Genomic DNA, 17212 nt, shown 5'->3' with positions numbered 1-17212 from the left:
TGGCCTTTCAAATACTTAAAGGGGGCTTCTGAGAAAGATGGGGACAAATTTTTAGCAGGGCCTGTTGTGATAGGACAAGGGGTAATGGCTTCAAACTAAAAGAAGGTAGATTTAGACTACATGTAAGGAAGAAATTCTTTACTGCAGAGGTGGTGAAACACTGGCACAGGTTGCCCAGAGAGGCGGTAGACGCCCCATTCCTGGAAACATTCAAGGTCAGGCTGGTTGGGGCTCTGAGCAACCTGATCTAGTTGAAGATGTCCCTGCTAATGGCAGGGGGGTTGGACTAGATGACCTTTAATGGTCCCTTCCAATCCAAACTATTCTATGATTAAAACTTACAGGAGTAAATTAACGTCTTTCTTAAAAACAGTTGGGTCACTGAGAAATGGATAGCCGGGCTTTTGTCCTGGCAAAGGAAAAAAAATTAGATACACAACATTTACATTCACATCGTCAGTACCCACCTTCCTTCTGCTCACTGCATTCTCCTAGAGAATACCAACGTAACAGTTTTGAGGGTCAATTTTTGCAGCATGGCAATAACATGTTGAACTGCGTGAAGTTAACTTGCATGTCAGTCACGTAGTAAGTAACCAGAAGAGAATTGTGTCAGAAGAGTGAACTGAAGGTCTTTGAGGAGATTTATCTACTATTTCATCTGAAGTACTGATAAGAAGAGGCTGAACTAAAGTGATGTCATGAATTTTCCAGTCACACTGTCCTAATATTCCAGGAGGTATGTGGGCACAGTGCTACCACTTGTGGAAGGCAAACTTCACACCAAGCAGTCCAATTAATAAAAAAAAACAAAACAAAAAAAAACCCCAACCCAACAAAAAACCCACACCACCAAAAACTAAACCCAAATCTTCCCTATAATACATTTTCTATTAACAGAGTTGGGGGCGCGGGGGGAGCATCTCTGAGAGAAACAAAGGACTGGTAGCAGGTCAGCTTACTCAGTCATGCTTAAAGGCAAAACCACCTGTATCTAAACTATACCTGATACATGCTTTGTCTAAACTGTTTCTAAAAAAAGCTTCACATACTGACTTCACAGCTCCCCTGAAATTACCATTACTGGCAGAAACCTTTCCTAACATTTTAGATAAAAAATTTTCTTTGCTTCATTTTGGGCCCATCACTTACTGTTTTGATCACAATGGAGCCATTTACTCCCTTCCCGTTTGAAAAACTTCTATTTATCTGAAGAATGTTACTCTACCTCTCAGCCCCCTCTTCTCCAAACCAAAGAGCCACACACTTTTAGTTCCTCCACCCACTGGCCCATCCTCGAGACCTTCAGCCATCATTACTGCTGTACTTAGAACTTTCTCCAATTAACCTACATCTTCCTTGAATGAGGTGCCTCAAAAGGGACTTGATACTCCAGCTGAAGCATGAACAAAAGATTTGTTTCAAGTGCCTTGCTCACAACACCCTTCCTTATAAAGATTAGTACAAATTTCATTGCCAACAACGTCACGCTGCTACAAAACAAATGAACGAGTGGCTTGCACTCAATTCCTGAGGAAGTACCAAGCCTCTCTGCAGAACTGTTATCCATACAGTCATTTCTCCTATTCTTGCTGTTAACAACAACTATTTATTGCTAGGACTTTGCACTTGTCTGGAAGAGAAATGAAATCAGTTCAGCTAAGACATATCTCCAATTTGCTAAGAATATGCTTCATTCTAATCCTGTTTCCCGACATACTTTCCATTCTTCTCTGCTTGATTATTACTTGTAAATTTAATAAGGATACACCATATTACATCAGTCAAATCACTAATGCAAACACGAGCCAACTGCAGGACGGATTTCAACAAAACCCCACTTGATATATTGCTGGGCAACAGTGAAAAAATTATGATGACTTTTTGGGTACGGTTTTCTCAAAACTTCTGCATTCATTGCACAACATTTTCATCTGGATTATATTGCTGATCCTGCTAGTGTTACAAGGTGCCAAAAGCCCTATTTAAATCAAACTACAAAACAGTCATTGATCTTCCTATTTCTAAGACCTGTTATGCTGCCAACAAAGAAAATGTGGTTCTTTAAACAGGATTCATTCTTGATAAATCTCTATGGCTTACTGTTTAATATCACTTTTATTGTTTGTATTTGTTTTTATAAATATTTATATACATAAACTTACATATGCACACAAAGGAACACACTCTCCTTTCTGTGGTCCACGTTTTAACAGCAACAAAGAAGAAAAAAAATAGACTTCTTAGGTTTAAAATATTTGGAAAGATTTTGCTCGATTTAATGTCATAAGCAGTTTGAAAGATGGGGAAAACACAGACCCTGTGACATTACTACAACACACAATTACAAGAATTAAGTGTAAAAAGAAAAAGTGAATTTTCACAAAGAAACTTAATTCTCTCCCTCTGTCAAGCATTATTTTAGATTACCATATGACGCAAACTGGGTGACAAGAGATGCAATACTATAGATAACTTCACAATCTTTACAATGGTGTTCCCTTTCAGTGGAAACTCCAGGGTACTACACCTACTAGGAATGCTAGAAAAGCACACTGAAAAAGAAAAACCTCAATACTGGACGAGATAAGGTCCCACCAATGCAATCGCCATTAAGGCAGGCAGACCAGAGGTCATCTTCCTCCCCCCATTTCTTCTAATTTTTATTCTAACAGGCATATCACCTATATCCAGGCTTTTTCTTGTTTAAATGATACCATGACATCTTGCTTACCTTAGAAAGGCACTAAATCTATTTTTTTTCTAGCCTCCACAAGAGATTTTTTCAGGCCCAAGATCCCTGTCACCTTTATGTGGATGTCACTAGTTCTAGAGTGCACTTTAGAAGACAGGGCTACCACCGCTTATATTATGCCAGCTACGAAGAGGCCTTCCAGGCATATCCAAAAAACTTCTTTCAAACTGTATTTTACCCAGTATCATGCATACCCTCACTAATTTCAGTTTTCTCCATCCAAGCTATGCTTCATTACAAGTATCATTAAAATTGAGCTTTATTTCTTTGAATTTCCCTTAATTCTTCTACTGTCATGTTAAGCCTAAATAACTGCCATCTGTAAGCTTTCCTCCCTCTTTAGAAAGAACACAATACGTACATAGGGTTTTCTCCATTTTAGCTAGACTTAACTGACGTAACTGACAATGTTTTGCCTTTTCTCTGGAATTATTTAGCTTTAAAGTAAGGTCATAGTCCTATCTTCCCCCAACGTCTCTTCTCCTAAATTACATGGAAGGTAGCATCATCGTGGAGCAACTTCTATATCAAAGACACTCAAAACCATATTGCAGTAAACTCCTTCCCCTTCATTTTACGGCTGCACAGCTTAGTCACAGGCTAACTCTTGAGTTTACAAAAGAGTAAAATTATGGCTGCTGTGAGAACCTGCCTACAAGTATTATATGCTCACAAGGTCATTCAAGCAAATAAATCCACTTGCTGTGAAATAAATTATAATACAACCATATACAGAGACTAGAAGTTTACTATAATTAAAAGAAGTCTAGGCATTTATATGAATAATGATAACATCAGTTATAGGCTTTTAACAAGCAAAACATATAAATCCGTTATTGTCCAGAGCTAGCTCTGTAACCAACAGATGGAATTAACAGCCTGTCCAGAGTCAAGCTAGCCATTCACTGCACAACTAAGAATTTGTTCATCTTCATCTGATCAGTTACTGGCCACTGTAACTAACAGTAATTTCTGCATACCCACATAGAAGACAGAAGATTTTTTAATACCTGTAGAATTTCTTTTGTGAAAGGGAACTGTATACAGTGTACCATTTTCTTGTCACATCCTATTGTTTAAACTTGACTAGGAATGTTTCTTTTTCACTTTGCAAAATATTTGTATTAAAATATCACCAAGAAGCATAGCCAGGGCATATAGTTCACTGCATTATGCACTGTGTGACATCTGAATATTCCACTTGTTTTACCTATCCATATGCTGAATTGGACTGTATAATATGAGGAATCATCACTAGAGAAGCAGCTAATAGCTTATTCAGTCGACTATCACAGCTCTGTTTCTACCTTGCTAGACAACCCAAAGAAGCGTGTTGGGAAATGTAGGAGTTACAGAAGAAAGTTTGGGGCTTTTATGTATACACACACATACGTATTAATCACATTTAATCTCTAAAAATTACATCGGGAATCCAGTTTTTATTCTTACTGTGACAAAGTGGGAAGTTAATTTCAAAGAATGTGAAAGTCCATCACAGAGGAATTTTAGATCAACTTTAGCTTTAAGTAGACATCACGGTGAAAAATTACCAAATGTTTTCAAGAGTAAAGTTCCTAACAACATCCACTGAAGCTGGAGATCTGGAGACTACTAGCAACTTAACAAAGCATCCAAAATCCAAGATTTTATATTTTTATTGTATCTTCTCCCATCACTGCAAAATAAACTTCAAGACACATCTAAGTAAAAGCTGTCAGTGAACTGACATAGATTTGCTGAGGGAATATATGTTGAATACATACACCTATACAGGCACACACATGTTTGTGTCCCCCAAACATACACACAGAGTATAACAGTACATAAAAATAAATAGCCAGTTATCCCAAGATTCCACGCAGAATAACCTACAAGCAATAAAAGGTATATTATACCATAGAAAGTGCAAAGCTTTCATGTTAATATCACAGTGCTGCTGATTTCAACAAAGCAGAAATTATACTGCACCACACGTGCAAGAGAAAGGTAACAAACAATTAAAAGAATTTTTCCCTGAATGACAGCTGAAAGGGATATTCAGAAATACCTGGCTAAAACCACAAATTACTATTAATCTTGGCCATAATCCTCAATTCAAAAGCAAGCCTCCGCGCTTGCAGAGCTCCCTATCCTATACCAGGTTTTCACATCACTCCTGTCTACCACCTATTTACTACCATCATATGTTGTAGCACTTCTCAAGCCCGCCCCAAGCTTTCGTATTTCACCACCAAATAACCAGTGTCCAGTGCCTGTTCCCCACGCTTCCCACCCTCTCAATGCCACAGAGCACCACATCACTATTTCCCATCTTTCTGAAGCACAGTATTTCCACAACCTCACTCCAAGTCGCCATAGCCTCACTGCTCTCCTGCCCCACACCACCACCACCGCCTCCACCCTACAGATCTCCTGCACATCCCAATGCTTTCCAAGGCCAGAAGCCCAGCCATACGCCAAAATCCAGCCTCCCTGCAACACACCACCTCCCCACTGACTCCCACTCTGGTACCCTGCGCCATGTTGACTCCAGCAACTGTGCACTTTCCTCTCTTCTGAAGAGAGCTATCCTGTACCCAGTAAGCCACCACCTCGCCACACAGGACAGCAGGACAGACACCTCCAACCCACCACCCACTCCTCAGTGGGGTGTTCCCACCCACGCGGGTGCTGGGCGTCATGGCAGCGTTGAGACCAGCCAAGGTGGGCAGCAGAGGATAACAAAGACCAGAGAGCCGAAAGATGAGGGAGGGATGCAGATGAAGAGGTAAGGGAGAAGAAAGGGAGAAAGAAATGACAGCAGACAAGGGATTTTACCTGGCCATAAAATATCCAGAATTAAGGATTAATTAAGGATTAAATTAAGGACCACAAGCCTTGCTCCCCCCTATGGACTGTAGGATGAAACTCAAAAGGGCTTTCTAAGGAGACACGTTTCCTTTCATCTTTTAACAAGAATAATTACTCAGACTATTCTAAACTTCAGGAAAAGACCAAATACTTGAAAACAAGAAACTCAAAAGACTGTGACACTTTAACAAAAGAAAGTGGAAGCTCTTTTTTAAATGGTGGAAGAAAAAAAAAGAGAGGAAAGAGAGTACTAAAAGGCATTTTCTTTAGAGGAAAGAAATCCTAAAAACTACACAAGAAAAACACCTTGGATTTCACCATTAAATTGTACTGATTATTTTAATAGGCTCTACCATTCAGATTAATCCCACAAGACTTGTAATTCAGGTAGTTAAAAGACAGTATTACTTTATATATCTTGAAGATGTGAGGAGAGACCAAAATTGAAAGAAAATAAAAAATTAGAAAAAATAGAAAATTATAAAAAATATTTTAGCTTAGAATGCTACAATTGATGCTTAAGTGCTTCAGTCAAACTGATATACTAAATAAATATATAAACTTCCCATTTGCAACACAGCATCTGCTAATTATAAGACTAAGTCATTGTCTAATAATTTTTTGATTACACAGTATAAAAAGAGCAGTAATGACAAATATGCACAATAAACCTCAGGATGATTCTGAATGTTTGGTAATTCAGCCCTCCCACAATCTATTTTTGGAAGCCGAAGTTTGAATACCAGTAAACCAAAGGAGAAACAGCTGGCTGGACACCGTATACAACACCAACAACTGGTCTCCAAGACTAAAGGGATGTTCCTCCTGCATCCTGCAGCACAGTGTGGAAGAACCCAAGCTAGCTCAAGTATGGAAAACAGTCTAGCATTAACTCATGTAACGTGAGCTTCATGAGAACTATGTCACCATTATTGCTAGAAGCCAATAAAATAGAGGGTAATTAGCCACTACTGCAGCAGAATGCTTACAGTATCTGATTTAGGTTAGGTATCTGTATATCATATCTGTATATCACATATGGCTTTCACAAAGGTCACAGGGACAATAATTTTCTTTTAGGATGTAAACTGTAAGTCAAACCATGCCTTATTGTAGTGCAATGTCTTCCAAAAGCTAAATATATATCTGCTGCCCCTGAAAGCATTTTATACAAACACAAACCAATAAGAAATTAATTGCTTCACAAAAAAAATGTTTCCCAAAAGAACGCAAGTTATTATCATAGAATTTTGTTATTAAACATCTTCATCTAGAGAAGTCATATGAAAAAATTGGAAGTACTAATGAGTTCTGTCCATACCATTTCTCAATTCAAATCAGGAAACAGACCGCCAAGAACCACAGTAAAAAGTTTTGGGGGTTTCTTTGTTTTCTAAGTCAAACACTAGTGTGAGTCATATGACTGCAACCTAAAAATACCTCTAAAAGTAACTAAGAAGGACTCACCAAGTTCATTGAGACTCTGGGCAGCTTTTGTTATCTCTCTGCTTCCTCCTTGCAGTTGTCCTTGAAGTCTCTTACTGAGATACAAGATGCGTATTATCCTCCGCAGCAAGTCACAGGCAGCCTGCAGAGAATCGTAGCATTAGGGGATATTATCAGTACGTTATGATCACATAACATTAGGCCTCAAATATGGAAATATTTTAAACAAAAAAGGAAATATGAATGTGAATAAAACCAAGGAACTTTAGAACACTGAAATCCCTTTTTTTTCTGGATTTTTAACATGATTTTATGCAAGACAGACCAATACTTTCTAAAGCTAGTAATTACATTTACAGGGCTACTGAGATCATGCTGTTATTCCTAGTTACAAAAAAAAAAAAAAGGAAACTCAGAATCCTATGACAGAGACATGTTCTATTTCTAACTAGAAGTGAGCTTTATTTTACACTGTGCATCTTTCCTCAATACTCCTCCCCTTTGTAAGCTTCAGTAAAATTAAGAAATTGGCCTTGCCAATCAAATATTGATCTAAAATAAGCAAAATGGCAGCACTTACTTCAGAGGACAAGAAAACATAAAAGCTAAATTGTTATAACAGGTAGTAACTCTTACGCTAGGAATATAGGTAAAATCTCATTTTCAGCAAAACTTTCATAAGGCCAGTCACCTTCATTCAGCCAACTGTTCACATTCTTTCATAGGTTTATTAAAACACACTGCACTCTTGGCTAAAAAGTAAGTAGATGGATGCATATGTAAATTTCCAGGAAACATATTTGTGTATAATTTCATTAGCACCAATTTAGAAAAAAAGGCATTGCTGACACCTGAATCAAACATAACTGTTCCCTAACTTCCCACTCAACTAAGATCTCAAAATAGGTTTTCTCCTTCTATACAGTAAATAATAGAGACAGAGAAACAGGAAGAGTTACATCAAGCGTAGAGTTCCTCGAGGGTTGGATTGGGTCAGTGGGGCCAGGAGGTACACGCTACCGGCGAAAGAACATTGTGTGCTGTGGGTCACATCTAAACTAGAATTCAGAAGTGCGATTCAGGAGAAGGCAAAAAAGTAGAAAAATTAGAAAAAGCCCCACTGAGGCAAATTACCAAAAGCACAATTACTCTCGCTGCTTTTGGCTCTGTATCACATAGTCTGAAGTGCAAATTTCCTAAGCATTCTAAGACAACTTAACCACATGATTTCTATTACCATTAGTGAGAACCAAGTGGGGATTATCCTACTTTGAGAGATTAACGTATTAGTTTTTATTAATTCATTTCTTTAATTAGAAAAATCTTGATCCACATATCACTTTCATATCTGTGAACTAAATTTTTGCAAGATGAATCAAAAATAGCTTTTTATATAGCACATTGTATTACTACTTTGCTTTCAAATTTAATTACTCTCTAATCCAATCGCGTACCTCTGGCTTATGTTTTTCCCTAGGAATTCAACTTCAGTTATCTTCTGACCATCTTTTACTTTACATGCCAAAAGATTATTTCATTTTCATTTGATTGTTGCTCATTATCTCCTATCCCAAGAAACAATCTTTTAAAAGGGCTATCAAAATGAGTAAGAGATGGGAAAAGTTAAATTCAGATACAAGAGCAAAAACAAGTTTTAACTTCTGGCCCTGTGAATTAGAGAAAAATCCAAAGACACCGAAGACGCAGTCTTAACTTCATAGTGACTGCTACTGCATTGTGCCCTTGACAAAAATTCTGTTTCACCCAAGTATTTCCATTTACATGAGTTGTTCAACCTAATAACAACTCCCAGTCAGTGTAAAAGAAGGCAATAAAGGAAGACTGTGTAACAGAAATAAAACATTTTATCTAATAGCGAAGCTGTTCATAGATGCTAAATCCTCTAACCTGACCACCTGCATAACAGAAGTCTGAATTAATTCAGGAAACTTTCCCTTCCTGAGTTGATATAGTATCCCTTTCTAAAGGAGATGCTTTCATCCAAGAAGAAATGAATTCCACTGTTCAAGCAAGAATTCATTTGGAAAAGGCCAGTAGCCTGAGTTAGTCCCAGTGGTTTTAGTAAAATTAAAAATAAAACTCAGCTTTTCTGGAGATTACATGTCAAGTTATCTCCTGAATTTTAAAGTAACATATCAACACTAACAGACAGTATTGCTACAATTGAAGCAATCAAAAAGCCTCTTATTTTAATCTCAAGTTAATTTTAAGAAATTATTGAAAGAAGACTTAATTATAAAGAGAGGACCACTTGAAAATGTGACAGTGTGTAGCTCATATATGCAATTGCATATATCTGCTAGATTGTAATGTAATTGAATGTATATATAACAGAAGCCTGAAGAAAGACACTCCACTATCTTCAGACTACTTTTACTATTTAGTTGGCAGCACCTGGATGAAATCTGCTACTGGTAGAACATTTTAAAGACAGAGTAACTTCAAAATACACAATTTTTTTTAAAGGTTTTAAAAATTTGGCTCTTACAAGGATTTTTAAACACCAAGATATCTCAAATTAAGAGAACATGTAGAAACACTTGGTTAAACAGAGCCACACAGAAAATAACCCTCTGAAGGACAAACTCTGTCTGCATGTTTCAGCTGTTAACTATTCCCATTTAGCTTGTGATCTACTATGGAACGACTCAGAAGAGGACAGTATGATTTAAAATAGGAAGTAAGCTTTGTACATCTGCTGCTCCCTTGGGATGCCACAAAGTTCTAAGAGCAAAGCAAGACACAACATAGACAAGCACACAGCAGAGATTTAGAATTCAAGACTAGATTTGAAGTTTGACAATGAATTTGCAGTGAGAATGTTTATAAAAAAGCCAGAGTATATTAAAAACAATTAAGGACAGCAAAATCCAGCTTTATGCAAGTGAAATATTCCTTCAGTTTGTGAGCACTCCCACAGCAATCAATGGAGAAGAACTAAAATAATACCATCACAAGTACAAGAGGCCCTTAAACACCACACGGTTCAGAAAAACATACTTGCCAACTCTACTGGCTTTGACAGAGCACAACCTCTTTTATCAGTCACCTACCTTTTTGTACTTATTCTACCAACTCTACATCAACTGATAAAATTAGCAAGTTTGAAAGTGTCCCATGCCACAAGTCTTGCATTTGGGAGCAATTTCATGTCACAAGCCCTGCCGCCGCCAGGAAGCGAATTGTTTGCTGTGCTGTTGCCCTTCCTTCCTGAACAAAAAAGGCAGACAAGTAAAGAGACACCACAGCAGTGCACCTCAGGGAGGCAGGAGGGCTGATATTTCAAAGGCCTGTTGACTCAACTCTCCGTAAGTCCAGCTTCATTTCATAATTAAAGTGTCCTGCCAGCAGCATAGTGCAACATAAAGCACTCGCTATGTATCTGCCAATACAAGAAGGGACAGCAGCTCTCGTGAGGAAGATGGACTCTCACTGGCAGAGAAGACAGAATCATTGTTCCTCTTTCTACACTGAGGTAAGTAAGCAGGTTTAGATATTAGGAAGGGTAGCCTAGCAGGCTCCCCTTACCCTGCATCCTTTTTTTCTGACTTACAGCCATGAAAAGCCAGATACTACAAATTCCCTGGCACAGGCTGACTAATGCTGACCCTGGATGCATGCTGCTTTCACACCACAGGAAAATCCATGTAACCCTACTACAGCAAAGGGGAAGCAAAGAGCACCCAAGAAACATTTCCAAAGTTCAGGGACACATTCTTCTCAGATGCCCTTCTGCAGTTTGACTTTGTGTAAGGTCAGGGCAGAAACAATCTTTACCTTTAGCCCCAAATTCCCACAGCCCTTTCCACAGCTGCAACATACATCAGAGAACAAAAAAATCAGCATCTAACCTGCCACATGGAAGGCACAGAATTTTTGCCCAGTGGCAAAAACTAACTGCTAGAGTTGAAAATAACAGGAGAAGAAGCTGGACAAGCTGGCTGAACAGAGTGTTAAGAGCTTCCTGATGGACTTCACTGCTACTGAAAGTAATGCAGAAAATAAGTTCAGCCGAGAGACTACTGCAGCTGCCTCACCAGCCCCCAGACTAGAAACTGCATGACAGTGTGCAGCTTCATCAACAGCAGTTACCCGCAGATGGCAGTCTACTTGAGTGTATACCCACAGCTCAAATTTCAACCACTATAAGGTAAGTTCCTAGTTCTGCAAAGCTAAGGTAAACTTGTGAAGACAAATAGTTCAAACAGTAACTCATGGAACACTTGTAGATTTGGAGTTGTGTTGATTTTCAAACCATGAACTGAACAGAATGCAGCCACATGACTAAAGATCTATGGAATAGTTTTCAACTGTTATAAAATTAACAATGGAAGTGTTTGACATCATCATTACAATAAGCTCTCTCCCACTGCTATCCTCTAACAGAGATCTACATTCTCCTGTAGACCCCACCAGTATTCAAAAGACAGGGACAACTATGTGCCTGGGCTTATAAAACTCCAGAACCATAACTGGCTCCATAAATTGCATCTTGACTATTTTGAAAGAATTAATTCCCAAACTCTTCACTAAGCTGCAGTCAAGCATGCCTTAACTTAGAGGAGAAAAGCATTTTCTACACAACGGCACCATAACATTAAATACCAAAATTACGCAAACTGTAATGAGAATTTAATTAAACTGTACTCAGATAACCTTTTCCTCTTCCCTCCATCTCCACAAAAACTCACTTAGCTAGTGCAAAGGTCAGTTTCTTACTTTGCAATACAAAGCACTTCTCAGTAGCTCATGAAAAGACACACAAATACTGAATTTCATTGAGAAATACTGAAATTTTCATTCAGAAATACCAAAAATGATTTTTTTTAAAATACATTTAATACAACTTAAATACATTTTTAATACAACTTACTTGAAGTTTTGCTAGCTGAGCTGTGCGAGACACTATTTTGTTGTAGGGGTCAACAATTTTGACTCTAATTCTAAAAATAAGAAGAGAAATTTATTTATAGCAGTATTAATAAGTAGCATGATAGAACAATTAAGAATTTACATTTTCCACTCACATAATGAATGGCATACCTGTCAACAGTACTTTGTAGAGCACCAATTCTAGTCTGCATCATTTGGAGGACACCTGCAAAATAAAGGGAGATTTTTTACATGAAACAATTGTCAATTGCAGAAAAAACTATTCTTCATTATAGCAACTTCAAATCATAGTACTATAGTACTCTTCAAAACATAGTAATTCAAACATAGTAACACAACAAAACATAGTAAACCCCAGTTTCCTCCTTTACAACAAAGCAGTTAAACAGATTGAAATGAATAAAACACAGCAGGTTTTGAAATAAATTGAGCAGGTAATAAGCCACTTACTGAATGTTATGGAAAATTTATTGGTAGACAACACAAACCTACATAAGAAATATCACTCTGAAATTCATTATATGTTAAGTTTCAAATAATATTTAGAGCATGTTGCTTTCTAAGAGAATGATGATCAGGACTACTGATTAAAGGCATATAACCTGGTACAAACACCTGAACACGATATCCAAAAATGGCAGAACCTATTTTATTTATTTAGCATAGTGACTAGACGGTTCAGAGAAACCAACAAAGAGGACTGAGAAGATAATAAATTCTATTTCAAGGTTTTCTTCCTGTGCATAAGCATCTTCAGCAAAAAGGAATCAATGTCATTGTGAGGTCATCTAATTTAGATTACAAACAGAGCAACTACCCTAATCATGTCTGTTCCACATTAGTTTGGCAAAGCGGCACAAAGAAAGCCTACAAGCATGCTTGTTCTTTTCTTGTTAAATTGCAAACAAAGTAGTCAAGGGTAGCAGTCATTTTTGTAATATGGAATCAGCCTGCTGAGAATGTAATTAAGTTAAGCAAACCCAGACCTATGAAATTATTTTTGTTCCAGTTATTGTTAGCATTCTCAAACATACTACATTTTTTTAAAGACCTGTTTACAAGCATGTCATTTTTAAATTGGATAAAACTGCAATATGATACGGTAAGATGGACGATAAACATAACTACTGTTAATAGTTTTATTCAGCTTGTCCTGTACTGGGACTATATCTTACGTATTTTGCATAACTATGCCAACTCCCATCTTCTCCACACATCAGAATTATTAACTTGGCTTAGTGACAGGCTTGGGAGTTCTCTTGACCTTTACACATGGAACGGTAAGCATGCAAGTCTCACACATCAGAGGATGAAGATATGAGATACAGTGAAAAGTTGGCAAAATAGGCTGAATTTTCTACCCTACATTGCAATAAGGGGGGGAGGGCCAGTAGCATGACATTGCTGCATGTACGGCTGTGACATTGCTGTAAAGCATACAGCAGTTCTCTTGCCAGAAGGCAGAATCAGGATGGGTGAAAAGGCAATCTAGCCCCTCCATCTGCTGTGTAAGATATGGGAAGATACTATTTAGCTTATCTTGAGCTAACAGGAAGCTCGAGATATCTATTGAGCAACCTATAGACAGAAAAGAGTAAGTATACCAGACCAGTGTACCATTAAAAAGTGCACAGACCTAAAAAAGGAAGGACTCCACAAGCTGGGTATACCAATTTGAAACATTTAATGAAATTCACTTTCACATATCCAAATGATTGTGCATGCTGTGTATCAGTTCCGTAATCTTCACTTGCTAACTTTCTTGACAAACATACCAAGAGCTATGCATTTCTAACTTCATAATTAAAATTTCTATCAACATCCATCTTTTCTTTTTCTTATGAGTCTTGACTCAGCGTTTCTCTACAGTGACCATATATCACATGTAGCACAAGCAGGACAGAGATAAGAAAGTTTTGCAAAACTTAAAACATCATCTTTGTGTGCACAGATTTTCCATTTTCCTGGCAACTGCAGACTGAAGTTTCTACTGATGTCTCAGGTATCAAATACTTTTCAGGATTAGAACCTTCCCTCACACACAGAAAAGGCCTCTTAGGGAGCATAACCCTAAGTAAATGGAGACTTTTCAACAAACTTGAGGTGAATTAGATTTTATTTTGTGTTATTAGCTGTAAAACACACATTATTTACCACGCCTGCCATATAGAAATGTTTTATAATTGAATAGTTGTTTTGAAGCACTTCATTCTTTCCTCAGGGCAATTTTAGGAAAGAATGCCTTCAGAAACAACCGTGATTTCTTCAGAAAATGCAATTCCACTGAGCACAAAATTGCTGAAGATCGTGACTGGGAAGTATTTTATCAATCACAAGGTTGACTGCAAATTCCTATCTACTCTTATTTGGAGGATGAACACAGGTTACAGTCTTCCTATGCTTAATTTTCCAACTGTTTTAAAAGCTATTCAGGAGCTTCCATTGCAAGATTAAATAGACATTTCTTTACTTTTATAGCTATATGCAAATGCTAACATTTGAATACTACATCCAACAAGTTCCAAACACTGAGAAGATACTATAACTGTCAGTAACCAGAAACTCTCTGGTTATGCCAAAACCTAGAAGCAGAAGGAGGAACAAAGATAAATTACTTAGCAAGTTACAAAATGGAAGGGGGAAAGGGGATATGTTTGGATCCCATGGTATATGCAAATTCGCATATGACAGAGGTAAATCTCTGTCTACACAAAAAAGAAAACCCCATATGAAATTCCCAGCAAGTGACAAAGAGCAGAACAGCAGATCTAACAAACTCCTGGCTCAAGAAGAATATACTGCGAGCATTTTTCTATACAGATTCAATGGTTCCTAACTAAGGCCTTTGAAAGTCAGCAGTGTATGTTAAAATCCAGATCCCAAACAGTGGAATAACACAAAGGTATTTATTTAACTTAGTATCCCCTTACTAGCAAAAATACATCTCAATGCAGTTAAGATTATGTGTTAAAGCCTCTTTGGTTAAGATTTGCAAACTACACAACGCGTGCATATGCAACATGCGCAAACTTGATACTTACGGCAGCAGGTATCAGCTAATATTGCAACAAAATTAGGCTTATTTAGAAAAATATATTAAAAGGTCAAAAAAGACTTGATTGCTAAAGTTGCTCAGAACTGATTATCAAAATATGTTTTCCTGTGAAGTCATGAGTCCAGAGAAGTATCAGCCAAATCTTCTCCCTGGAGCTCCATCTACTGACATCAAAAAAAAAGCTGCCACATGTTACTCCTCAGAAGTAAGATCTGTAGCCTTAACATTAGGGGACAAAGTTGTCAGTGAATGACATTCCCTGCACAGATATTAAAAGTGCTTCTTCCATTGTAAGAAGTAGCAAGCACAACATAATGGTATTTACCTTCCAGGGATTCAATTCCAGTTGCTTGGGCCAACAGGTCTTCATGTCTTGCAACAACCTTAAGAAAGATAGAATAGAGAAATCAACACAGAAAAATGGAGGGTGTGCCTGAAAGGAATATATTAATATATCACCATTGTTCTTACATTAGACATTAAAGTCTCATCATCACTACATTAGGCAGACACAGGAAAAAGCAGACACACCTTAAAGATGAAAGGGTTTTCAGAACATGTTTTAATTCATAAAAGTGGCAAGCTCAGAACAAGAGGGTCAGTAACTGCAGCATAATTGACATCTTAATTAAAACCAGCAGAGCAATCACATTTCAACACACTTTCATATATAATAATTGTAAAAGTAAGCTTAGCAACCCCACAATAATGATGTGTATTCACATTTGTAATATTTTCTTTTCTATTCATGACATTTAGAAACTAGTCCCCGAAGAATTTACCAACTGGGGCAGAGGGAGGAAGCAGGTTTTGAAACTACACACAAACTTAGCACGTTCTCATTGCATGGTTCCACTGCGGATTTGTGGTGTCTGCATAGATTTTACCACAAAGCCTTCTACTTTCCGAACTCAAAAGCCTTTCTGAAGGTGTGGAGGTGTGTTAACATAGGTAAGCCTTAGAGCCAAGGCTACTCTCCAGCACAGGATGAAAGGGTACAAGTTAAATCGTTCGCTATCTTCTCACAATTGTCATCCCAAAATACAGGCCAGCGTTTCTGATAGCTAACATGATCTTTTGGAAAAAGTCAAGGAACATCCTTACACGGAAGAGTGGAACCTCCATGTATACAGAGATGGGCTGCAGAAACTGAAATCAAAGCAGTATATGGCTTCTTGGTAGGGTTATTAAGAGTGGGCTTGGCTGAGTTAAGTATCAGATTCACTACTAGTTTTGCTGCAAGTTATACCTTTAGTTACTGCTTGCAGAATGCACTGGGCAATTTCAGAAGCAGCAACATCATAAGATTATTAAGCTTTTGACTAGTTTATATCAACCACCTCAGAATAACAGGTATGCTTTAAACTTACTTGTAAATGAAGCTCTTTATCCAACTGACTAATACCTTGGGCAAGTTTTGCCAGTTGCTCAGCTATCACAGCCTGATGGATAGACTGGGAAGTGTAAGCTTTCACATCAAAGTCTTCTCTGAAGAAGTCAGCGTAACATTCTGAAAAAGATTTAGATTTTATCTTCGTACTTCAAAACAGTTAAATAGTATTTATGGACCTAAAGCGTACAATTCTCTGACCTTCAATTTCTCCATATGTTCTCTAGATCACATAATACAAATGAGACACTGATTTGAGAAGAGACCACAATCAAGAGAAATGAGTTTGGAGTTGATGACTGTGGGACTGGGAGGTTGTAAATGGTGCAGAAGTCCACACAGCCTTTTCTTGAGTAGAATACATTAAAAAGTATTGATACCTTCTTCTTTAAACTGTACAGCGTAACAAGGGTGAGGCTGTTGAGATTGTACCCACAATCAAACACACACCAGTCACCTTCAAATCGCTGAGGACCAAAGTGGCATGAGACACAACTTCATGAAATCATACCTGACTCTTAAAACGTTATTGGTTTATAAACTACTAAATTATTGCAATGATCCTGCAATGACAACTTTGGATCACACAAGACCCGAGTTCCCAGAGAGCGCATACTGATACTACCAAGCACCTTCGTCTCTCTTTTCAGTGCACTTTGTTTTTAATGTCTCAGGAGCAAGCGGCCACAGGTGAACAGGCCACCTGGCAGGACGGGGCCATGAAGACCCCTCTGCCCGCAGGGGGAGGGTCTCCCGACGGCTCCCGCCGCCGCCCGCCTCCCCCACTCCGCCGCCCGAACTT

At 38.0% G+C, this 17212-nt stretch overlaps 1 protein-coding gene across 1 annotated transcript in view; it reads right to left on the bottom strand.

Annotated features, from left to right (window-relative positions):
• Positions 1–17212, bottom strand: part of COG5 (component of oligomeric golgi complex 5) — a 191326-nt gene that overhangs the window by 173762 nt on the left and 352 nt on the right. The window contains exons 2-6 of the mRNA XM_054198346.1: positions 16391–16530; positions 15346–15403; positions 12116–12170; positions 11946–12015; positions 7073–7193 (exon numbers count right to left, since the gene is read on the bottom strand). Coding sequence (XP_054054321.1) covers positions 7073–7193; positions 11946–12015; positions 12116–12170; positions 15346–15403; positions 16391–16530 — 444 coding nt within the window. The remainder of the gene's footprint in view (positions 1–7072; positions 7194–11945; positions 12016–12115; positions 12171–15345; positions 15404–16390; positions 16531–17212) is intronic.

The sequence above is a fragment of the Rissa tridactyla genome, chromosome 1 (genome assembly GCF_028500815.1).
Source record: "Rissa tridactyla isolate bRisTri1 chromosome 1, bRisTri1.patW.cur.20221130, whole genome shotgun sequence".
In the NCBI taxonomy this organism is placed as follows: domain Eukaryota; kingdom Metazoa; phylum Chordata; class Aves; order Charadriiformes; family Laridae; genus Rissa; species Rissa tridactyla.
This window is presented reverse-complemented; position numbering and strand designations above follow the sequence as displayed.